The sequence below is a fragment of the Poecile atricapillus genome, chromosome 13 (assembly GCF_030490865.1).
Source record: "Poecile atricapillus isolate bPoeAtr1 chromosome 13, bPoeAtr1.hap1, whole genome shotgun sequence".
Taxonomy (NCBI): Eukaryota; Metazoa; Chordata; class Aves; order Passeriformes; family Paridae; genus Poecile; species Poecile atricapillus.
Window position 1 is genome coordinate 15,646,408 of NC_081261.1, and position 25,948 is coordinate 15,672,355.

At 48.8% G+C, this 25,948-nt stretch overlaps 1 protein-coding gene across 1 annotated transcript in view; it reads right to left on the reverse strand.

The window, feature by feature from the left end:
- Positions 1–1,155: 1,155 nt before the first annotated feature.
- Positions 1,156–25,948, reverse strand: part of PFDN1 (prefoldin subunit 1) — a 31,786-nt gene continuing 6,993 nt past the window's right edge. The window contains exons 3-4 of the mRNA XM_058848803.1: positions 17,222–17,306; positions 1,156–1,320 (exon numbers count right to left, since the gene is read on the reverse strand). Coding sequence (XP_058704786.1) covers positions 1,237–1,320; positions 17,222–17,306 — 169 coding nt within the window. The 3' untranslated portion in view covers positions 1,156–1,236. The remainder of the gene's footprint in view (positions 1,321–17,221; positions 17,307–25,948) is intronic.

Sequence of the window (25,948 nt, forward strand, 5' to 3'; positions counted from 1 at the left end):
TGTCACCTCCCTGGCAGCCGTCAGGAATCAGGAGTGGATTCCTGGTCACCCTCCGTGGTGGGAGGAAGGAAGTGGGGTGGGAACCTGGGGGCACCGAAGGGCCGGTCCAGAGTGTGAGAGCACCCGTGTACCTTTGGGGTGACAGCAGCACCTGGAAACTCCCGGCTCCGACATCCCGGGAGCCTCTGGAAGGGGCTGGGGAGAGCGGCGGGGCCGGGCCGGGGCGCTGCCCACAACGGCCACACGGGGGCGCTGCCCGGCCGAGCTCCGCGGGACCGGCGGGGCCAGGCGGGAACCGAGCGGGACAGAGGGAACGGAACGGGACAGGGAATGGAACGGGACAGGGGGAATGGAACGGGACAGGGGGAATGGAACGGGACAGGGAATGGAACGGGACAGAGGGAATGGAACGGGACAGGGAATGGAACGGGACAGGGGGAATGGAACGGGACAGGGAATGGAGTGGGGCAGGGGGAATGGAACGGGACAGGGAAGGAACGGGACAGGGGGAATGGAACGGGACAGGGGGAATGGAACGGGACAGAGGGAATGGAACGGGACAGAGGGAATGGAACGGGACAGAGGGAATGGAACGGGACAGGGAATGGAACGGGACAGAGGGAATGGAACGGGACAGAGGGAATGGAACGGGACAGGGGGAATGGAACGGGACAGGGGGAATGGAACGGGACAGGGGGAACGGAGTGGGGCAGGGAATGGAACGGGACAGGGAACAGAACAGGACAGAGTGAACGGAACGGGACAGAGGGTATGGAGTGGGACAGAGGGAATGCAATGGGACAAGGAGTGGAAAGGGACAGAGGGAATGGAGTGGGACAGCAGGAATGGAACAGGACAGCAGGAATGACCCAGGGCAGTAAGAATGACCCAGAGCAATGGGAATGACCTCCTGGCACAGGCTGGCTGGGCCTGTGCTGGTTCCCATGCCCGTGTCCTTGTCCAGGTTGTGCTTGTGCCAGCCCTGCCCACCTCCCTCCTCCCCAGCAGGACCTCCCCCAGTGCCCAGGCAGCACCAGGCAGCAGGCAGTGTCCCCACAGGATGAGGGTACAGCAGGGATGCCCTGCAGGCCACTCATCCCAACTCCTCCCACCACCCCATTTCTCCATCACAGCCAGACAGGGAGAGCAGCCGCAGACAGTAATAAAGCAGAGTTTTATTAAGGTGAGTGGGGGGTTCAGGCATTGAGGATCAGCCCAGAGCAGCCAGGGGTGCCACTACTGTGCCCTGCGGGCCATCAGCATCTCCCGGATATTGTCCTCTGCTTCCTTCACGCTCCGCTCCAGGTACGACTTCTTCTGCTGCAAGGCAGAAACCAGAGGTAAGTCAGGATCCCCCCAGCTCTACCAGCACAAACCTGGGTACCAGGGCCCAAAGCCACCGAGGCAGAACTGGGACACCCACCCCACTGAAGGTGTCCCATGCAGGGACAGCAGTTACACATTCCTAGAGGCATGGGACAGGGGTTTTTGGGGATTTTTTTGAGTGTTTTTATTTGTTTGGGCTTTTGTTTTGTTTTGTTTTATTTTTTTGTTGAATTCTGTTCCCCCCTGAAACCTTCTTAGAGCTGCTGGGGCTGTTGCCACAGTGGCACTGCAAAAAGTGGGAGACATGAACAAAGCATGTTTCAGCAAAGAAGGAAATCAAATCAGATCCTGTAACTCTTGGAGCCTAGAGAGGGACTGACATGCCAAGGCCCCTTATGGAGGCAGCAAAACCCTCTCCTTGGGCACAAAAGGTTCTTTTTCCCAGCTGGGCCATTTTCTAACCCTATATCCTCCTTTCTATCAGCAATTCCCTGGCATCGTCACCAAATACGTGTTTCCTTAATCATCTGTAATTAGGCTGGGCTTGGCAGGGAAGCAGCCCCAAGCCATGCATCCCAAGATAGGAATTCAGCATGCAGCGTTTTTTCCTGCTAGTCTGGGTGCTCCTCTGTGGCTGGAAAAATCAGCACTTGGCTCTTTTGACTATTTTCTCTGGGTTTCCAAACAACAGACACAACAGTCTCCTCTGGCGTTGCTGTAGCACAGGCTCCCGTGCTGCCCATGTAGAGCCCTGCTCTGGGCCATGCCAGCTCCCAGAAAGCACTGGCAGGATTGGTATTAAATTCCAGGAGTCCAGGCCTCCTCCCAGAGCATCCTGCCAGAGGCTCTAGCAGTCACCTCCCCAGTGCCAGGAGCCCAGTACAGCAGCAGTGGCCCCCAAACTCCACCCAGACCAAGGACAGGTGAAGGGCAAGAGCTGCTGCTGCTGCTGCTGCTGCTGCCCTGAGAGCCTTACCCTGACTTTTGTGAGCCCATGGAACTTGTAATGCTGAAAATCCACGAGCCCTTGGAGCAGTCCTGCTGCCACCACTGCCCCTCCATGCCCTTGCTGTGGTACAGCTGCACACTCAGCTGGAATGTCCCTGCCATGAGGACATCGCTCCCAGCCCTGCTCCTGAAGGCTGAAGGGATTGTATTTAAACACTAAAGGCTGCCTGTGACAGGACCAGGGTTATGGCCCAGGGTTCTTTGTCCCTCTCCATGGTCCCCAGGCACGTGGGGTCCCTTTCTCTTAGAGGAACTGCTTTTGAGGAAACCGCAGGGAGAAGAGCAGCCACAGGTTCCCAGTGCCAGTGACTCAGTGACACACGAGCAGGACTCTGTCACCGCCATGCTGTCCCCACACTGCCCACACAGACGTCGAGGGATTTCAGACAAAGGGAACTGAGTCTGAGGGCAGCAAGAGGACACAGGCCCAAAAAACCCCTGTGGCTCAAAGCTTCACCTCGCTCTGCTGACCAGAAGAGAGTAGAGCTGACTTCTAGGGGATCATTTTTTACTGAAGTTTTTTGTTAACACCATTAAATTAGTGCATGAAATGGTCCTGCCCTCCTGTCCTCACTCCCTGCAGGAGACAGCTCCAGAGAGCAGCTCTCCACAGGCACACTGTCCAGCAGGACTGGGAGAGCCCAGGAGCTGGTAGCCATGGCTGCAGCCTGTCAGCAGAACTTCAGACATCCCATCAGGAAGCCTTGCTGGTGCCCGTGTGGGCCCCATTTCCATGAGGACAGGGACCCTGAGGAGCACCCACGTGGCCCACGTGTGGACCCACACTGCCCATCCCTGTACAGTGACATGCTCTGCCCTCCTTGTGGGTTTAAGGCCATGTCTGCACTTAGGCAGCACCTGCAGCCCCAGGCAGGGCAGGATTCAGGAAATTTTTCTTTCCCTTCATCACTCTCCTTGGTCACCTAACTTTTGAGGCACAAGAATCTGGGCTGGTCCCAGGACTTTTAGTCCCTCCCAGGAGCAGTTTCCAGGGAGTCCCATCTCTGGGCTCCAGGAGCATCCTTTGAGCATCAAGGGGAGCCCTGCAGCCGCAGCTGGGGGGCTGCAAACCCCCTGGGCTGTCCTGCAGGCAGTGCTGGAGGCAGCACAGGGGCTGGCTCCCGCTCCAGCCCACAGCCCTGAGCCCGGGCAAGCCGGGAGCAGACGGGCGCCACATTTTCCGAGACACGTGGCAGAAGCGAGGTGTTTCTTCCCCAGGAAGGGGGAACTGCAGCCCGGGTTCTGCTTCGGTAATCACCGGAGAAGGAGCGGGAGGCTGCGTGCAAACCCCTCCTCACTGCGATTACCGGGGTCTAGACAGGAAACTCCGTCTCTCCCAGGGAGCAGCGCCGAGCGAGCGGCTGACACACGCTCTGCCTACTCACACCAGAGCCCAGAGACACGACAGCACAGCTCTGAAGTCATGCTGGAGGCTGTTCCGGTCCAGCCAGACCTGCCAGGCTGGTGGTATCTGTTCCCTGAACACCACCCTGCATCCCCAACCCCACCTCCAGCTTCCAGCTCACAGCTTTCATTTGCACTCGCAGCCCGAGTTAACCCTATGTCCTCTGAGCCCCTGGTTTGGGCCAGCCTGTGGCTGCTGGGTTCCACCTCAGCACCCGCTGAGCTGATGCATTTCCCTGGGAAATTGTGTTTGCTGCTCCAGGAGATCACCCTCTGCTACCTGTGCTGTGGCAAGTGCAGCCTGTGGGAATTCCCAGGGCAACATCAAAACTTCGCTGCTGCTTTTGGACCCTCATGAAACCAAAGGTGGCTGCTGCTCTCTGAAGCCTCTGATTTCACTTCTACAGCTGCAGCTCCAGTGTTCACCAGTCAGAAGCCCAAGGGGACGCGGCAGCACACTGGCCCTGCACTGCTGGCTTTGGTGGCTCCATGACCTGTGAGCTGCTGACCCAGAGCTCCTACTCACTCACTCATCACACCAGCACCCTAAACTGTCCCCACCCTCCCCCAGCTCCTGTGGGCCCCTGGGCAGGTAAAGGTGGGTGCCCAAACCAGCCCCAGATGCCACTGCCTGAGCCACAGAGCTCCAGGGAAGAGCAGAGAAAGGAGACTGGCTTTGAGAAGGCATCAGGGGGAAGTTGCCACATGGCACTGAGCTCCCAGAAAAGCCCCAGTTTCTGGCTCTGCAGGAGGCTGGGCAGTGACCCTGGTGTGCTGCTGTCCCCCTGCAGTCTCGCCACGAGTGTGGCAAGGCAGTGACAAGGAAACCCAGAGGGCACGACAGGAAACAGCTGGAGCATCAGCCAAGGGCTCCAACTGCAGCAAGGGGCCGGTTCCTCCTCCTGGTTCACAACTCTCACAGCCACTTGCTGGAGAATTATTTTACAAAACTCTCTTGTGGGGTATTACTGAAACTTATTTCAGAGGAACAGCCTCTGACCAACACTGCCAGGCCCTGGCAGCCCCTGCTGCTCCCAGAGAAAGGCCAGAGCGTTCCCATGACCCAGCACAGCTCACTCACACTGCGAGGGATGAGCCAGGGCTGCAGGTCCCAGCAGCTTCTCCCCCACAGAGCAAGGAAGGGGAGCTGGAGGCTGCATGGAAGAGGGCACATGGGAAGGCAGCAGGATTTGCAGCTACAGGTTTCCAGGTGGACAGCACGCTTCACATGCACTCCAAAACTGAACCAGCTGAGCTGCTCCAGCCCAGGATGTAGTCTTGCACCCTCACTTCTTCCTGCCACAGGCCATCCAGCAGTTCTCATCCACTCCTATGTAGTGACAGTCCCCTGATCCCCCTTCTGCCTCACACAGAAAGGGCTCGGCCACCTGCACTGGGACACGAGACCAACACACGGCCGCTGCCACAGCCCAGAACACTGAAAGAGTGCAAAGCCACAGAGGATGCCCCCAAAAGCCAGGGCAGTCAATGCCTCCCAGCCTGGTTTCCTAATTCCTTTAAGCTAATACCACTCCCAATAACAGTTCCTTCCCCAGGCAGGAAGGGCTGCAACACGTGGGAAGAAGACAAACCACAGCCCTGATGATCTGTCTCAAAACTAGCCCCAAAGGAAGTGTTCTCACTTAAATCTGCTTTCTGGAAACAGAACTGCCATGCTAACAGCTGTCTGGCACCAGGATAGAGGGCAAGAAGATCCCTCCTTGGGCAGCAGAGCCAATCCCACCAGCTGGGCCTCCCAGCACATCCTGGGGGCTCAGAAACTGGACTGTGTACATCTCCTATCCCTGAATATAGATGTATCACCAGCCTGACCCATATTCTCCCTTGCCAGCTCTCAGGAGCCTTCTCCACCTCCAAGACTTCCTGCAGCCTTCCTAAAAAAGGTGTGTGTGGGAAGGGGTGCACCTGTGTGTGGTTCAGTACAGCTACATGAACAAAAAACATCATCTCCCACAGGTGGAGGTGCAGCCAAAAATGGGACTGACCACTCACACAGCCCCATCCTTCAGGCAAGGTGCACATCCATCTCCCAGGAACCCTTCCCAGGAGGAATGGTGGCTGTCCTGATGACAGCTCCACAGACAGAGCTGCAGTGCCTGACAGGAATGGCACCACCAGCCCCAGCCCTGCCTGCAAGGAGGAGAAGGGAGGGCAGGGCACTGATATGCAATGGGCCTGGTGGGATGCAACACCCACTGCCAACAATTCCCAGGCACCTGTGGGAGGCTGCAGGCAACGACTCCGGGGGTTCCATCAGCCCCAGCTGCCTCTGTGTTTGCTGGAGAAGGAAATGCAGACTCCTGGAAGCACCAGCCGGGCCGACCCCAGCCAGGGGCTGTGCAGGCAGCACCACGAGCCAGCCCTCACTGTGCACACTCCTGACCAGGGTGTGCTGGTGTGGCCAGCCTGAGCCCTGGCACGGGTGGCTGCAGCCAAACAGCATCATGGCACTCACCCCTGCCATGGGACTCACCCCTGCCATGGCACTCACCCCTGCCATGGCACTCACCCCTGCCATGGGATTCACCCCTGCCATGGGACTCACCCCTGCCATGGCACTCACCCCTGCCATGGGACTCACCCCTGCCATGGCACTCACCCCTGCCATGGCACTCACCCCTGCCATGGCACTCACCCCTGCCATGGGACTCACCCCTGCCATGGCACTCACCCCTGCCATGGCACTCACCCCTGCCATGGCACTCACCCCTGCCACCACCCCATTCCTCGGCTCTCCCTCGCCCTTCAGCGCCTGCTCCCTGACCAGCTCCGTGCTGTTTGCCTTTGGCAGCAGCTGTGGAAAGACTAGATTGAATGCAAACACAATTACAGCTCACACCCCGAAGAAGAAAAGGAGCTGTGGTTAACAGAAGTGGCCCGTGGCCTTTTGACACGGCGGGAAGTCACCTCCTGCTCCAGCCTCCCACCTCCACTCCCATTGCATCACGCTGCTGGAGAGGCCTGCGCTTCTCAAGATGACGCACCCGGACCTGGCATTCCTGGCAGATTATAGAGCCATCATCCACAGATTCCACAGCAAGAAAAAACTATTAATCAGCTTTTCTTGGATGGGCTTTTGATGATCAAAGCACCGTCTTCCCCCCAGCACTGTGATTCAGACGCCTCTGCCTGCAGGGAGAGCGGGTTGGCCGCCGCCAGCCCTGAGTGTGGCAGGGCCTTGGCTGGAGCCCGTGGTTCAGTGGAACAGGGCACAGCATTCTCACCCACTCCAAGAGCCCAAAGAGCCCTGTGCTCCCAGAGGGAACAGACACAGCAGCCCTGCCCATCCATGCTGCCAAACCCTCCCCCTCACAGGTGAGTTTCCTGTGTCAAGTCATGGTTTATCATTCAACATCGACTTTTGCTCTTCAAATTCCACTCCTCTCACGTCACCTCTGCAAATGAAAGAAAGCTTCAACCTCTGACCTGCAAACACAGATTTGCTTAAGCCCAAACAAAAATGTTTCCATGGAAATTTAAGGATCCAGTATTGGAACATGCCTATTCATTTTAGCCTGTTCTTTTTTCTCCCTTTTTTGTTTTTTAAACTGTTTTTCTATGAACTTGTTTTACACCCAACTTGTGAGCACAAAACAAGCTGCCAGGTCTGTTCCCAGAGAATACCTCCCTTGCCATGGCTCACAGCATGCTTGGCTACCAGCCACCAGATTCTGGCATCCCACTCTCACACTCAGAAGGCTTCCACTGAGGAACCCTGCAGTCTTTAGGCATGATGCAGTGCCTCAAACAGGAGCCCTGAGACAACTCATCTTGTGACATCTCTGTGAACCTGTGGCTAGCCAAGAGCTTCTGTATCCCCCAAAGTTAACTCAAACCATTTTTGGTTCCCTGAGGGCCCTGTGGGAAAGTGATCAGCAGACCCTGAGCTAGAGTTGGGAGCACATGGTTGACTAGAGAAGGATCTTCCCTGGGAGGATGGCAAAGTGTGCTGCCCATGCACTGGGGGCCAGGCAGCAGCTGCCCTCACTCTTGGGGCCACCACTGCTGTTCAGGGGTTGGCAGTGCCCAAACTCCCTGTGAAGAGCAGCACTCCAAGCCCTGGCACACACACCCTGGGCAAGGCAAACATTTCAGTCCGACTAAGCTCATGGAAGTGCTGAGGACACGTGCTCTGTTTAATGGGATTTCACTTAGAACCCCTGAACAGGAAGGAGGTGAACCTGCTGAACAGCACCTGGCTGCTCCTGCTCCAGGAGAAGCCAAAATAGTGGACACCAGTGGACACCCCACCAGGGTGGGGTAGGTCTGCAGGCAGCCCTACGCCCTGATGGGTCCACCCAGCATGGTCCTCACCCAGTTCAGCACTGTGGCACATGTACACACTGGGAATTACCACTCTACAGCAACCACCAAATATTTAGATACACTTCAAGACGTTCCAAGCAGTTATTGCCTCAGGAAGTTGTCCAGAGTTTGCTCAAGAATGAATGACCTGGAATAGGAAGGGAGCCCAGCTGGTTTCTGACAACAGCTGCTGACAGAAGCATGATGTAGTAGACCTAAGAGGAGAAGTGATGATTCAGACCCTTGTGTTTTCCTCATCTCTTCCTTCCACAAGGTAACGGGGACCCACAGTCACTTCAGAACTACCTGGGTTAGAGCAAAACAGAAAACATCAAGCATACAACCACATTTGCTAACTCATGAGACTCCTTAAAAGCACCTGCCTAAAGAACTGCTTGTGCAAATCCACCATCATTCATTGTGTACTGACCCTACCACAGCACAACCAGCTGGGCTTCCCCCATCATTACTGAAGCATCTCGAGTAACATACTCTGAAAAAGCTTAAGCTGGAAAACCCCCATTAACTTCCATACTTGGTGCCTTCAAGAGAAGAAGGTAAGGGGCAGAAAGCCAGGCTGCCTGCCAGCCTTTCTGCCCAAGCCCAGCCTCATGGCAGCAGCACTTCACGTGGACCCACTGTCTGAGTCACAGAGCTGCCAGCAGAGACGGAGACAGTTGCTCTTGGTGAGTGGGAAATGACGGATTATTCCAGTGAACTCCTGCACCCTAGCCTGATGTGAACTACTACAAAAGCAAGTCGATGGGAACCTTTCAGTAGGTGGCAGCAGAAATGTATGATCAAGCCAAAGGATTCCTTTAGGGACACCCCTTCTTGGCACAATTCCCCATTTAGAGCAGTTTCCAGGAGCACATCGCTCCAGGTCGGATACTGTGCCCTAACCAGGTTATGACAGCACAGTCAGGTCAAACAGAGAACTTGGGGAGGGGAAACTCACACAGATCCTGAAAATCCCCACTGTTTCTGTTTCAGCGGAAGCATCCCTCACCAAACTGCCTCTTGCAAAATGTGGAAAGTTCCCTAACCCAGTGCCTCAGTTTCTGTGGTCCTGCAGAGCTGGTGTGGCTCATCGGGATTCCTCCTGGCAGTAGGACTTTTGCAAAACCATACCACACCTTCCAGCTCTTGCAGTCCTGGCCAAACAAAGCCACTTTAAAAGAAAAATCATTTCCATAAATTTCAAAAACAAATCAGCAAGAAAAAGATGGTGTCAACTCCCAACTAGGCAGCATCCCCCAGCCCAGTTCAGGCAGCCCTGAACCCAGAGCAGCCACAAGCCCACCTCCAAGGCTCTAGGGACGGAGCAGGGGGTGACCCAGGCGGTGGGGACAGCAGGAAGCGTGACGTGAGGGCTGCCCCGCATACCTGGGAGCAAGGTGTGGCTTTGTACAGCTGACTCAGGGCTGGGTCAGGGCTCCAACAGGCAGGAGCACGCTGCACAAACAAATAATCGTTTCCTGTTCTCCCCAGGCGAGATGGAGGAGGAGATGGAAGCAGGATGGAGATTTATCGGGCACAGATAATCCCCCTCCCCAGAGCTGCTTGGCACAAAGGCAGCCAGGAGCCACTGCAGGGGCCTGGTGACTAAGGCAGGGACAGCACTGCTGGGTTTGTGACTAATTATTACTCATGCAAGGAGGAATTTGGAGAGGGACCCGCATCCAGCTCAGCTCGTTGCTTTGGATACTTCTGCAGCCATAAGGACAAAGGAGAGCTTTGACAATGAATCAGCTCCTGCTCTAAAATGACAGACTTATCAACAAACTTGGTGCTAAAATGATTTCAGTGTAACCATAAATGCAGCTTAATGCTAATCAGAGGAAACAAGTGATGTTGTCAGACTCAGAGGACTAAATGCAGGTTCCTGGATGGACAAAGCCATTTAGACACAGCAGCAGAAGTGGATTTTTATTAATGCATAATGTGTTTCACTTTCCTCTGAATTACAAAGGAAAGTGAGTGTACTGGCAAGATATGCTTGAAAAGTTTTCTTTTAGGTTGTTGGGGTTTTTTTAATCAAGAGTAATCCCCCCCCCCCCCAAAAAAAAACAAACCCTGAAACAAGTTCTCAGATGCCTTTATTTTGAAAGCATGTCTATAACTAGCCTCTAAAGGACTTAAAAGGAAGCAAACGACCCCCACGTTAATTATTCTCTTGCTTTTAAAATCTACAACTATCCACCTAAAAATAAAGGTAGGAACAGTGAAAGCCAAGTCATCAAATTCCAGTTCTTCCTTCATAAAGCCTTTGCCCTCTCAGCTGGTTTGTGTGCTTACTTTGCAGTCTGCAGTACAGGGAAGACTAACAAAGAATTACTAATTAAACAACTGCTTGCAAAAATCTGGGAGTTTGAAAACTTGCTGCAGTGAATGATTGCTCCAAATGAGCCTTGCCACTGCATACCCACAGACATGTGATGATATAAATACACGTCATTGCACTCAAATCATCATCACTCACAACCATTCTTCACAAAAATGTGGCGAGACATTAATTTTTATAAGCCATCCCAGGCCTAAAGTGGCAGATGACCCCTCCAGAGAGCTGGGAATCCCCTTTCCCCTTTGAAATGTGAGAATTTCTTTACCCTGTGCCCCTAAGATTCCAACATCATGTTTTGCAACCAGTGACTTGTGCACTATTTAACACATGACAAGCTTCTTACACAATTTTCAAAGCAGAACATACTGTTATTTGATCCTTATCTAACAAATTTAACATAGGACTAAGAGCCAGCTTTTAAACAGATCCACCTCCTTCCCTGCAGATACCAAGGAGCACTTGCTGCCTTTAAAATCTGCAAGGTGCTGGCTGCACACAGCTGATTTCCATCTGTGTGTGATGAAAGGTGACAGTCACACAACAGAGAAACAACCATGAAGTTCAGCTGTAAGAATACAATCCTTTTGCCACCCTCATTTTTGACAAACAAGCCAGACCTTGAGGCTTTAAACATTAAAAAGCAAGTGAAGTGAATGATTCCTCACAGCTGTGAAGGCGTGTTCTTCATGTAACCATCATCAGAGTCAGTTTAGGGAACAGAAAGAATTAGAGCAGCATTAGATATGCTCCAATTCCTCCAGTATTTACCTTAAATTGTGTGGCCCCAGTCCAATGTCAGAGGGCCCCTCCACAAAGCAGAATTTTGTGCTGGTAATGTTAGCTCTGTGTCCATTACACTCTCAACCTCCTCAACATTTTGTCATTTTGAAGCCTATTTTTCTCATTGCTCAGAGTATCCTTCATTTCAAAAATCAGGAATGAGAACACAGATTCTCCTCCCTGTAAGACAGCCAGACCTACAGGGGGAAAAAAATGAGCTTTGGCTACTCCCTTCTTCAAAACAAGGCTCTCATGGAGAGCAGACCGCTGGTAACAGCTCTGCCCATGCAGGCTGTGCTCTGCTCTCCCATGGGAGTGCCTGTGGATGCTCCACAGCTGACAGCTGGACCACCCATGTCCTCAAAAAGCAAGCTAAGCCCACAGCTTTGCAGCCTGAAACGCAGGAACAGCCCTCAGTGAGGGCACAGACTCAGACGTGGGATGACACCGGCCAAGAGAGTCAAGATGAAACACATTTCCCAGGAACGTCACCAAGTCCAAATGTCTGTGTCCAGAAGGAACTGCAGCTGCCTCCAACACCCAAAGCCATGCAAGATGCTGGGTATTGCCTGGTCTGGTCCCCACTGAGGCTCTGTTGAGGCTCTGCAGCTCATCTTCACCCAAACATCCATCATTTGTAGAGATCCTATAGCTTCCCCCTGATTGTCCACCCAAATACTAATCCTAACAGTAAACTCACTTCCATTACTCCACCTGCCCCCACATTAGGTGTCCTGCCTCCCTCTACAGCAAGCAGAGGGACTGACCTTGCCTGTGCACACACAGGGAAACAAGGAGCAACTTCAGTGACAACGTGTGTTTAAAATCCTGCCCCCGCTACGTGCGCACATGCCAGCAATGGAATGAGGGAACAGCACCCTCATCCAAAGGAGAATCTGCTCCAGGCTAATGCACAGAGAGTTATTCTTGAGGCTTCCCCTCTCCAAAGCAAACAGGAGCATTCCTTATTTCCCCCTGTTTAGTTAAAAAGCCCACCACACATTCCTGGGCACTGGCCTACCCCAAGCAAATCATGCGATGAGAACTTCTGCGCTGTAAATCCCTGGAAGAAATTGGTCTAACTTGGGAACAGCCTAACAATTGCTACCTTCTGATGAGCCCTTCGTGGTCTGCAAAGAGCACCACAAATCTCAAGAGACTTGTTTTCACATCGTTAAAGCCACCCACAGAATTGGCCTCCACGCTGAGGGTTTCAGTAAAAAATGAAGGAGAGTTGCCACCGGACACGTCGGAGGCCGGGGCCACAGCGAGCGGGTCCATCCCAGCCGTACCTGCCTCAGGCTCCAGCGCTTCTGCCCAGCCACACCTCACCTGCACAAATCTCTGTTCCCACAGGGGAAGAAAACACTGCTGTGGCAACTGTCAGAGCCGACTCATCGCGGGGTGGGCACCACCACTTCGCCTCAGGGCTGCAGCAAAGCCATTTTAAAGCTCCCAGAAAAAGAGGATTAAAGAAATGGAAGCCACAGCACGAGCAAGATTGTGCTCAGGCAACACTGGGGAAGAAGTCGGTCGTAACCTTAAGGCATTTCAGTGCAGTCACTGTGTAACTTCACCAGCTTTGCAAACATCACCTGAGGCTTGAAACATGGAGCACAGCAGTGTTTGAGAGCACAGTGTTCCTTCCTCCACCAGGAAGGAGAGCAAAGACATTTTCTGCTTGAGATAGGGAAATTTGACATGGTGTTTTAGGGCTCGCATGAAGGATTTCTGAATTAGAAATCAAGCCTTTAGGTACAGCTTTCTTGATTATATTTTCTACTCCAGGCAGCCATAGAAGAAACCAACCAACCCTTTATCTCAGCAGCAGTAAACTTTCAGTCTCCCACAGGCATGTGAAAGAACTGCCTGGGAAATAAGAACACAGCTATGTTGTGGTCAGAGTTGAAAACCAAAATCCAATTCATCCAGAAAGCTGCAGGTTGCTTTTGCCCTTTTCCCGAAGGAGCTAAATTCAGTGGCACACAGCAGACGGAGCTGCCCAGCAGAGCCTCCCCCTTATTTGTTATTTTTAGCAATTTAGTCTGACAACGCCTGACAACTAAACAAGCTGAATATAGCAGGAGAGAAGGGGACTATCAGATATTATCAGAGAAAGCACACAGTGATAATCACTTTCTCCACCCCTAATGAAGAATCAATTTTCCATGTCTTTATAACATCATAGAGTTTGTTCTTTTTAAAATGCCACATTTAAAAACAGAATCCATCTAGCCCTACAATGGAAACGGATAACATTTCCTGAAACAAAGCATTGTTCCACCCCTCACATATCATGTTTCCTTAAAAACAAGGGAAGAAAAACATTACTTGGTTTTTCTCCTAATACTGCACAAACATTGCTGAACTAAAAAGAGTCTGTGCTCATCCCTTTAGAATGCTTTCAAAATAGATTTAACACATACCCCTTGTACCGTGAAACACAACAAGAATTTGATAGTATCAGGACTGGAAAAATCCAATGGCTCCAGCTAAGCAGGACGTGTCCCATGCTGGTGTGAGAGGAAGTCGATGGCACCAATCTCTGGAGGTTTGGGACAGCCTGCCAGCAGGCACAGCTACTGTGCCAGCAAGCCTGGGCAGTGGGCTTGGATTCCAAAGGATTAGACACAAGTTGTGAAGTTCCAAATGCCACACAGGTGCATATGGAGTTGACAGGCTGAGAACATTGGGGCTGTTCAGCCTGGAGATGAGAAGGTCGTGTGGAAACCTCATAGCACCTTCCAGGACCTGAAGGGGCCTACAGGGAAGCTAGAGAGACACTCTCCATCAGGAACTGGAGTGACAGGACAAGGAACAATGGGTTCAAACTGAAAGGGGAAATTAGAAATAAATTCTTTACTACCTGAAGGTGGTGAGGCCCTGGCACAGGTAGCCCAGAGAAGCTGTGGCTGCCTCATACCTGGAGCAACCTGGACTAGTGGAAGGTGTCCCTGCCCAAAACAGAGGGGTGGACTGAGATGATCTTTAAAATCATCCAAACCATTCCAACCCAAACCATTCTATGAGTCAATACATATACACTTAGATAAATTCACATGCACACACAGCTCTAACAAGCAGGGTAAAGCTACCTTTGGTTGTCTTCAGATAACTTCTGCAGAATTACTAACTGCCCCCTCCTCCACACCCAGACCCCTTGGTGCTTTCTGAACACAGTTCCTCTCACCAAGCATAATGCCTGTTCCAGCCAAGCCTTACTTTTCCAGCCCTTTACAAGGACAGGGTCTAGCTGTCCTTGCTGCAAGGAGGCCCAAATCAGCAGGATCCCATCAATTTTCTGATGCTGCCTTGAAAAATACAATGCACTGCTTCAACAGTGGAGAAACCCATGAGAGGAAAGTGAGGCAATGACTGCAATCATGTACTGCAGTGGAGACTGCCAGAGGGAGAAGAGACAAAACTCCTCTCAGTTTTCAAAGTTCACTGGCAGCTGTGAATGTCAGCAAAACCAGCCCACACCTCTGAAGCAAGCTAAAGACACATTTTCAGGAATAGGCAGCTGGAGATCTCCTTGCTATGCAGCTGGATGGATTTCCAGAAGAGCTCAGCAGTGAACCCAGCCCTCCTCTGCAAACAGCACCAAGGTAGAGGGGAGAGCATTTCTCAGATTCAGGCATGTATCAAAAAATACACATTTCACAATCCCTTGGCAATAATGTCACCACAGTAAAGCACAATTGCCTCAAGCTCAGCTATGTAATGAGATCAGCCACACCATGGGGTACTAGGGGATTACTCTGACCAGCCTGATTCAGCTGTGCAAAGTGAGAAATGTAAGTCATAGGGTAGTTAACAATGTAAAATATAAACCAAAGCTTTAAAACCCTTCCAGTTTTAATAATGAATGAAGAGATGTTTAACCTTTCTTGGTTAGATATTTATTTTACAATGATGCTGTGGAAGCACAAGGTCACAAAGCTTCACATTCTTTCCTGCTTCAGTCACAACTTGTTTTCAGGACAGCAAAATCCCCTGCTCCTGTGATAAGTGCTCTCTGAGTTGGATTCAGGTGTTTCCCCTGAAATCTCACTTTCCAGCAGTTGTCAGCTTAAGTGCTTGTCCTCTTCCAAGGGGAATCCCAGGCCTAAGGAAAACCCTCTTCACAAAACTGCCACAGCCAACTGGAAGGAGATCAGTTAAAAGATAGACTTGAGTGTTTACTTAAAACAAACTTTTGAATGTGTTTGCATTCTGAGCCCTACTATTCATTATTAAAAAGAAAGCCAACCCATGTGGCAACCACCTTTCCACTCCAACCACCTTTTGAGACAGTCACTATTGCTGGAAACTTCAACTCAATGACCATAACCAGACATTCAGCAACAGAGCAGAAAAACACATTTGTGAAGAGGCCAGTTCTGAGGTTTTGTGTTAGAACAGCAAAGGTTATAATTTGTGGGAAATTCCACCCATTCTGCTGAACTCAGTGATCGGGAAGTTCAGGAGGCAAGATAATTCCCCACCAGGAACAGGAAGAAACCCAGATGGCACAGCTGAAGGGCAGAGTAGCCAAGAAGCTGACCACAGCCCGCTGGAGCTGGCAGCAAGGGACCTCAGGAGCAGTTTATAGACAGGCTGCCAGCCACATCCCACCTGCTGCCAAACCCAGAGGTGCCACCAGCCACATCCCACCTGCTGCCAAACCCAGAGGTGCTGCCATGAAGTCCTCCAGCCCCAGTTGCAGGGCTGTCTTTGCACAAAGCCACTGGCATCTGGATGGCTCCAAAGGAACAAGGATACAACATTTTTTACCACATAACCATTAAAATTACCATGCCTTGCCTGCACACCCCCCTAGATACACAGCCTGTCCACTTGTTCAACCTGTGCAGAAACACAAACCCTCTTAAGAGTCTGGCACAAGCAACACTCCAGGCAACATCTGGGGATGGGCTTGCTCCACAGCTCCTCAGGCAAGCTGAGTATTAAGAAGGGATTAAAAAAAATAGACTCAACTTCTGCTTTAGTGTAAGCAGGAGACAACAGAGACAGAACTGTACAGGTCTGAGTGGTTTTGAACACAGACTTCCTATTCCTGCTTCTCCCTACTTATTTGGTCTCCACATCACTTTCTCCAAAACAATAACAGATGGGAAAAGCAGCTTGACACAACTTGGTCTTTGCTTTCTCTGTCACTCCCCAAAGACCAAGAAACAGGGATTTGTATTAATGATATTTTAGGAGAATTATAAAAAAACCACACACTAACAGCCTTGGAAAAGTACATTTTGCACTTCTTCTCAGAAGAACTGTAAGCTGTAGACGCAGCCACAAGAAGATAGTCAAGATTCACTAGATAGCTTGATTTGAGCACTGGAACTTGCGCAGACATTACTTTTTATTTCCTAGATATCCTTCTCTGCCTTGAATACTCCAACCAGATAAACACAAGAACACAGAAGTGCTCTGACCACACTGTCAAAACAAAGTCCCATCTCCCCACAGATCCGCTCTTCAACGGCAGCCCCGAGCAGATGCTTAAGGGCAGAGTGTAAGGACAGGGCAGGCCTATACGGTACTTCCTCCTCATACTTTCCCACCCTCCAAACATTTTTAGCTCAGGGACTTCCTGAGCAGGATGCCATTTCTACATATTTGGTAATTCTCAATGGATTTCTCTTCCATGAATTTGTGCAATTGTTCTGAGCCAGTGTAACCTTTAAATACCCAAAGCACTGGCGAAATTTTACATCACTTATCTGCTGCAAATAACCACACAAACATCCTTTTGCTTGTTTTAGACCTTGCTCTTACTAATCTCATTTGAATCCCTTGCTCCCAGTTTTCATACTGGGGCACAGAGCAAACAATCAATCCCTACTGGTTTGTAGATCTAGGAAAGGAACCAAGTGCCTTGAGTTACCTGTAGGTTACTTGTAACAGGCTCTCTGTTTCATCTAGCTACAATCCTTCAGCATGAAAAGTACCAGATAAAAACAAGAGATGTAGCAAAGAGCATCTTGTTGACCTTTAATGTTTTACTTTCATCATCACTTGCCAAAAACTTACCTCTAACTCCTTAATTTTTTCTTCAGCTATTCTCTGTTTTTCTAAGAGCTGATTATGAATCACTCCTTTAGGCTGAAGAATGAACCTACAAGTGAAAAAGAAGAGACAGAAAAAAGTTGGGTGCTTTTTATTTAAGTGTTCACCAGCTGTGCACCAAATCAAACTAGAGCCGCCTCTGCTAAGTGTTCATCCTCACTCCCATGTTCCGGACAGAGACAGGAGAAATTGCTCTGACAGCTCCCCAAGCCCACCAAGCTGGCCCCCAAAGGCTCACCAGCCTCACCCGTGCTCTTGGGAGGATGAACGTGGACACAGAGAGATCTCCCTCTATCATTCAGTGTCCTTGAATGAGCTGGAAGCACTTCTGGCACACAGCCAGCACAGGGAGTCTGTCAGCACCTTCCCTTCAAAGGGATTTAAGTCAGTTGATGGCACAGAGTCAAGGAAAACTCTTGACAGGTAAGAGCTGTTTATTAAGGGTTTAGTGCTCACAAGGTAAACAAACCCACACAATAAGACCAAAGCTTTCCACAGGGAGTTGGGGTTGCACAACCTGCAGAAGAGCAGGCTCCAGGGAGACCTTACTGCAGCTTTTCAATGTATAAAAGGGGTTTACATGAAAGACAGAAGCTTTTTAGAGGGTCTGTCATGCCAGGCAAGGGACAACAGTTTTCAACTGCAACAGGCCAGGGTTAGGTTGGACAGAGGAGAAATGTTTTAGACTGAGAATGGTGAGGTGCTGGCACAGGTTGTCCAGAGAAGCTGTGGCTGCTCCATCCCTGGAAGTGTCCAAGGTGAAGCTGGACATGGCTTGGAGCAACCTGAGATAGTGGAAGGTGTCCCTGCCCGTGGCAGGGGGTGGGACTGGATGGTCTGTGAAGAATCTTTCCAACTCACACCCATCTGTGATTTGATAAAACAGAGAGTGCTTCCAGCAGAAGCTATGGAACTTTCACAGCTCCCACTTCTCAAGCCTTGACTTTAACTCAACCCCTCACTGATCTCCAAATTTCTACACTTTCACCAGCCAAAGGGTTTTTCTGTGAGGTGGGAAGTGGCTGCTTTTAACTGAAGTTGTGGCCACTGGTTTCCACTTGTTCTGTTTTCAGTTTCCAAAGGGATTTGAAAGATGCATCCATAACATCTGAGTCCTGCTTGCCAACAAGCAGAAAGGTGCCTGCCTCACTCAGAGAAGCCTCTGAAGGAGCACCAGCACTCAAAGCAGTCTCCAGCACGTGGCACTGGCATCCCACAAAGAGGTAAAGGACAACTAAGTTCAAACAAATTTTAGGAACCTTCCATGGTTGTTTTTCACCCTTCCAGACATAAAGAATGTACAAGCTGCAGATTCACCCCCTTCCCTACTTAGAAAGTCCTCCAGGGGATTTAGAAGGAGCCTCCATGGGTCATACCAACGAGGTCAAGGTCTCCTCTAGCACCAACTAGGGTCAATGTCTTCCTGCCAGGTGACAGCAGCTCATGCTTCAACAGTTAAAATGAGCAGCTTTAGACAGGGCAGAATCAGAGTGCATTCCCCGTCTGCTACAGAAAAACCTGAAATCAGTTTGCAGAGTCATCTCCCACGACAAATGACATTATTGAAGTGTTTGCTCAGTGCCTGCTAAACACAAACACGGATCTGCCACTTGGCTGGAAACCCAGTGCCCTCTGCATCAGTAACCCAGCCAAAAGGAAAACTACCTGCCACACGCATTCCTGAAACGCATGGGAGGAAAACCGTGGATAATTATAATAGGTTTCCAATTAAAACTCTCTTTGGGGTTGCTATTAACTGCACACATAAGCGCCTCCTCCTCCTCCCACTTCTTTCCCTGTTCCGCTTCACCTCCTCTTCTCCACAGGAGCTTCCGCTGCGTCTTTCATGTTACAATTTTCTCAAATCTCTCTCATTTTTCCCCCAGACTTGGCTCATGCTTATTGCTGGCATCATCTTTGCTCTCTATCTGCTCCTGTTCTTACCAACAAAGCTCACTCAGACTCTCTTTGTCCCCTCAATCCCCCGTTCCCACTGGGAGGTGTCCCCAGCATTCACTTGCATACAGTAGTGATGGTTTGGGGTCCTGGCATACAGCAAGACTACTGAAATAACAACACAGGTGATTCATGAAAATCAAGTTCAAGACCACCCTTCTAGGAAAGAAGTTCTTTTCATTGCTGTTAAATACAGAGCCTGGATCCAGCCAGAGAAGATGTACTTTTCAGGACCACCAGCAAACACATCATTCTGATGCCCTTACCTCAGGCATAGAACACCAGAAAAAAACATCAGCCTTCACACACACCCCCCTGTAAACTCAAATTTTGCCTTGCTTCTGCAGTAGCTGCCATTACTGAAAACCAAAGCTGCAAGATGCCTTTTGTACACAAAGTCACCAGTTCCTTCCCACGTCACTGCTTCCCTGAGCCTGCCTGTGTATGTGAACATTTCCTGAATTATTTCCTTTTTTTGTGGGGGCAGCAAAGAAGAATACAATCCCTCCTCATTTGCTTCCCCAAATTGTACAGGAAGATTGATCATTTTGGTTTCCCTGACGTCCCTGATCTAAAAAACAAAGTTCAACAGTAACACAGCTTGAGCAATTTTCCCCAGGCTGCAGCTGGGAAGGTCCCTGCTGGGTGACAGGCACTGGGCGATCCCGGCTGGCTCGGAACTGCTACAGGCACCAAAACCTCCAACAAACAACTGGCTGACTTCACTTTTATTCTGCAAATGTCAACAGCAGTCATCAGAGAAAATATCCTCCCTCCCACCCTCCTGCAATGCTCTGGCAGACATGCGACAGCAAATTAAAACTGGATGGCTGAAATTAGCACTGACGAGACTTCTGCGGGCAGCTGGGCACAAATACACAAAATCACTCCCTGATTTTGCCTGCTATAAGACAGTGGGCTGGAACCTGTGTCCGTTCACACACTTGCTCAGAAGCAGATCAAATGTCCCTGACTTGGGCAGCAGCATCCTGCAGGTCCTCACCAGCAATGCTTAAAGCCACCTGGTTGAGTTCCCTGCCACAAGACTGCAGAGCTCTCGGCTTCAAGTGCACAGGTGTCACCCTGGAAGCTGCCAAAAGCCGGGTCTTTGAAAGCTGAACTATAAATCCACATCCACAGTTAAGTGTATAAATCTGTGGCTTCACTTTCCAATATAAGCAGGACTCAAAAAACGCATCAGTTTTTTAGAGTCCAGTTTGGGATACACACGTTATGGAGATCTTGGCCAAAGTTTTTACCTAAGGAAATAATGTGGTTTATGGCAGCACTTGGAAAAAGCAGAAGTTTGTTCTGCTCATTAGGTAAGAAGTGCTGCAGGGCACTTGTAATAAACCAGAATTTAAATTGAATCTAAATTTCATGTTTCCAATTACCCTAAGTAATACATCAACTTGATGGTTTTTAGGTTTTTTCCTCACCAAGCTGGAGAAACAGGACAGTATCATCCTGCTGCCTGGTTTCAGTTAGATGTAGTTATTTTATGTACAGATTTTCAAGCTCGTCAAAGAAGCATGGTACATTCTGATAACTTAATTTTCCCTGAGTTTGTGAAGAAGCCTTTCAAACACTTGAAGTTAATTCAGTGCCTGGAGGTTCATCACCAGCTGAGAGCTGGCCCCACATGAGAGTCACCGAGCCGAGGAGCCCCTTTCTGCTCAGTGGTGCAGAGCCTAGCAGGTGACACAACTAATACTGACCCAAGAGATGCTTTCACAGCTCTGCTGGAGTTCATGGGAAGCTCCAGCCCCCCAGAATTTGTGTGTTGAACTGGGATGGAGCTTAAGCACTGCTAATCCAGAGAAGCAACAAATGAATTCTTCTCCCAGACATGAGAGTTCGCCCGTATCCGCCTGCTCTCGCTGAAGCGTCACAGCACACACTCATAGACCTGTCAAACATGACACCTACACTATCAAACATGAAACAGTGATTCAGAAACATGTTCTGCACCACAGTGGCAATTACAAAGCTTAGTAACAATCATCTCTTCACACAGGAACTTTTTCACTGTTGTTAAATTAACACCAGAAATATCTGGGTCAGAATGGATAAGTTCACCCCATCTCACCTGGCCACTCGTTTCAAAGAGAATGGCTAGTAAAAATAGAACAGGACTTGCTACTAATTCTTCCAGTGTCCAAAGATTATGGTGAAAACTCAAACCAAACCAAAGAAAATTAGAAATGAAAGCTGCAGAGGAGGGGGGCTCCCTAAGGACAGCAGTGTTCAGTCAAACCAGGGCTGCCAACAAGAACAGCTCCATGGAGCAGAGCCAAGTGGTTACCAATCGACTGCACCTACATGCTTGGCCTCCCAGTGACTGCTGGTTCTCAAGTGCAATATGAGAACAAAAATAGAGCACAAGGGAACTGAAAGAGAAACCTCGCTCTAAATATTCCCACTTGTTTCTATTTTCCTCCCTTTGCTAGCTCCACACCAGGAATTTTGTTTCCTCAAGGCAGAGAAAGTGGTTGATGTACACTCTCTGAGGCTCACTGCTAGTTTCTTTCTGAAGGGATCTCTTACCCCTTCACAGTTCTATTTAATTAATTCACAATTTTCTATTATAATTTTCAATTGATCAGTGTTTATATTGCACACCCAAATGGCCTTCAGACTCTTGTCAGGTCAGCAGTGCTGCCCACTTCATCATCTGTCTGCTCCTTTGTGTCACACATACACACCCACAAAGTGATGATCATCCAGTGTAAGTAATTCCATAACTCAGCCTGTTTGCACCAAAATGTACTGTTTACTTGACTTTGAGACATAATATTAGATTCTGAAGGATTTGCCTTTTAATGAATGAGGTTATGGAGATGTTTGTTCAGCACATGCCACTCTTCGTTATGACATACAAGTCATTAAAGTTATTAAAGGTGGAGTCACAGTGATGCTCATAGTTCAGGTTTTCCATGAAGAATCCCTACTTTCAATTACTTGCAACTGCAACAGACTTCAGCCTTTACAGCTGGAGCTTTCAGTGGCAGGCAGCTGTCCTGGGCACGAGCAGCCTCTCCTCTGCCCTTGGAGTTAGGAAATGTGGTCCCAGTGTCTCCCCTGCCCAGCTTGTCTGTGCATGAGGCTCTTTGAGTTCAAGTATTCAAACCAGGAGAGAAGGAGCCCCACAACAGACCACAGAACCCCCTCACAAACAGTCTGCAAAGAAGCTCTTCCCACTTGGTTCCACGGAGATCCCTGCAAGAATCAGGATAGCAAGGGAAGCCTCAGCTTTTCCCCTGCCAAGATGGATACACAGCTCTCCGCCTAATTCCAGACAGAGACAATTTTACAGGTTCATATGTCCAGTGTTATTTTGCCAGAATAATGATGAATGGCAGATCTGTAAGACCATTCACCTGGCTCCCAGCTCACACAAAGAGTCACTGTAACTTCAGCTACGTGGTTCTCATTCCATTTGGGAAACTCTCTGCAAAAACTGAAAAGAAAACAAACAACTTTGCACAAAGCCGGAACATTATTTTAACATGTTTACTGATTTTCTAAACAACCAAACATATTGTGGTATATCACAACAGTGTTTACATGGAATGCCCTGCCTCTTGAAACCAAGCTCTTGCATTAGACCACTCTGTGAGAAAAGTTTTGTTGGCTAAGCCCAGTGATGCCTTTAACTATTTAAATACGCTTTTTAATTCTGAACTTGCACTGCTGCTCAAGCTTTGAGCAGACTCAGTAGGGGATTACTGCATTTTAAGTACTGTTCAAAGCCAGTGGAAGAAAGGCTTCCAAGGAGCTGATCCCAAGCAATCTAGCTTGATGGAGCCAGCTGTGCAGAACTGCCAGCACCCAGTAGTCTTCTTCTACTGTCCCAGGACTTGCTGCTGCCTCTGTAAATGATTCTTTATGCAATTCATACCAAGAACAGTTTATACCTGTTCAGATTCCAGTTTTAGTCACCCTAGATGAATTACCCAGTTCCAAACAAGACAAGGAAGCAATATGAAAAAAAAAAGAAAAAAAAAGAATAAAAAGAAAAAAAGAAAAGAGAAAAATCATCACTAATTATAGCTTGTGCTGCCACCCTTAATGTCTAAGGGTTTCACATTTTTTCAGCCTGATTTTGAATTTCCCATCAACAGATCATATGCCTCAACTAGAGCTGGTTCAGAACAGATGGAGCTTGAACAGATGAGTTGAAGCTTTCTCTATGTTTGCATTTATTTTAGTGGTCAGTCATCTCACTGGGTCACCTCGATATAGATGACCCCCACTATTCCCTTCTACATACTTTAAAGCAAAACAAATCCCGCAGCTTATGTTGGGAGGATTATACATGAATACATTCCAAGGAGCAGCAGTTTATAGTTCACATGACATTTTACTGCTGCCCTAGGAGAGGTGGATGAGCACAAGGAGCTGTTTGGACAGGAGACATCCCCAGTGGGCAGCACAACCTGTGCAAAGCCATCCTGACACACCGGAGCACGCAGAGACCGGGATTAGCAGCGCTGGACATTGGCCAAACCGCGTCTTATATAGGCCCCAACAAGGGTAACTTTTACTCAGATGAACATTTGTAAGCCATAAACCTATTTACTCTAAGGAGCTAAAGGATTTGGACAAAGAATCCCACGCCGTTCACTTCCTCAACCCTCGGCACGGGCTGGCCCGACGCGCCCAGCCCCACGGAGGGGTTTGGGCTGCACTTCAGGCCATGTTTACATTCAGCTTTCACTTTTTTGGGGGGCATCTCTCAATAGCTACAGCATATTACATTACCTCAAGCCAAGATAGTAACACAGCTTGCAAACAGCAGTTTCTGCATTGCCAGACACTTAACTAGATGGTAGATTTATACCATTGTTCATGTTTGGTTCTTTAAAAAAAGACATCAGGAATATACCTCTAAGTGTGTATTAAATATAGCACAACCCCAAAATAAGAAAATAGTACTGTGGTCTGTTTTTAATGAGCATCATAAATTCTTTTTGAAGGCTCAATTGACATAAATGGAATTTAAAAAAAAAAAAAAAACAACAGCAAATGCCTCCTCTCTATCATACAGGAATTCATAACATTTGAGATTGAATCCATGTGGGAAAACTCTGCAACAACAGCAGTTCATGCAATTGAAATCCCCATATGTGGTTCTTCCTCACTATATTCCTGATTTAGTGGTTTTGTCTTCTAATTTAGTTTTCATATAATTTGATAGTATGTTGCAATGATGAGCTGGGGCTTATTTAAGCCAAGGGAACTCAGATGACTACAACATGCCAACCACACATGCACCTCAAATAGATCTTTTGCAGTCTGGGTTGTACCAGATTTGAAAGGTGCAAGAAGCAGAAAACAGAAACAATTTTTCCAATAATAGGAAGTCAAGATCCATTTCTAAAATCTGCTCTATTTTTAAGAATTCCCAATAAATTCCTATGGAAGAATGCTTAACAAAAACAATTTAAAACTACAACACCACATGGATATGCACCAAGGAAAACAAACAAGCAACTGCTGGCATAAGTACCCTGGTAAATCAATCCTAAAGACGTTTCTATTTTATTTTTTTTCTTGTTGATAAATATTCTGTGCTCAGAAAGGTGAACTTAGCAATAGCAAATAAAGTGACATGAAAATACTGCTATATTCTGACAGGCAAACTTATGCCCTTCTCAGCAGCAACCCCTCCCTAAGAACCTGTACAGAAAAACTGACAAAATTGGGATCTTTTTTTGAACAGCAAGAGGGGAGAAGAAAAAAAAAAAAAAAAAAAAAAGAAAAAAGCTTTCTGCCTTGCCTTGCCCGGGAGGAAACCTTTGAAATGCAAAGTGAGGAGGAAGACCCAGCTTGTGGATAAATAGCACAGCCTTGGCTTCTGCACATCCCAAATCCTGCTACAACAAAGCATCAAAGCACTGCAGAAAACTTCACAGCAGTGGACACTAAGATAACCGAGCCAAAAGAATTCAAGCATAACACTAATAGATAGATATTTCTGGACTCTGGAGTTAAATTAGCTAGCACTAAAACAACCACACTGCTGTGTCCTAATCAGCAAGAACAAACATCTTAGAATCAGCATCTGTGGACCAAAAAAGGCTGGACATTGTTTTTGAAAATAATTTCTTCTCAGAAAGCCTGATTTTTATTTTTTTTTAATTTTTTTTTTCTAAATTGGCTGAGACATTTTGTTAATTCAGCAAATAGTTTTGGAGAAAACAAAGTACAAATTCAAGACAGAAGTTGTCTTGCATTCAGTTTAGGATTTGATGCAGCACTTAGATTCTTGCATCTCCAAATTAAACTTGTGTAAAATGGAGTTCTCATGCCATGGGATTGGTTTCCTTATATTTAATTCAGTGTTTTCATGCAGGGGTCATGAATGAGCTTCTCCTTTCAGGCTTTGAACAGGTGATAGGGCCAGGATGTTCAAACTTAGATTTCTCATTTGTTTTAAAGCTGTTCCACCTAAAATTTATATCTTATGCTAACATTCACATCCCAGCTCAGAGACTGGCTGGGCACTTCCATCTGACAGCTGTGGGCCCTGAGTACCTTGTCACACCCTGTGCTGCTGGCTGAATACCCACTGACATCTGCAAGGGCATCTCCAAGCAAGACAGGAATACAGCAGGGATCCTCCCATTACTTCTCTGGGCCAGTGATCTGACCATTCTTCTCAGCTGCAGGAAAGCCACATCCTCTGTGCTAAACCAAACAGCCCTGTATTCTGAAAGAAATACTCTAGCA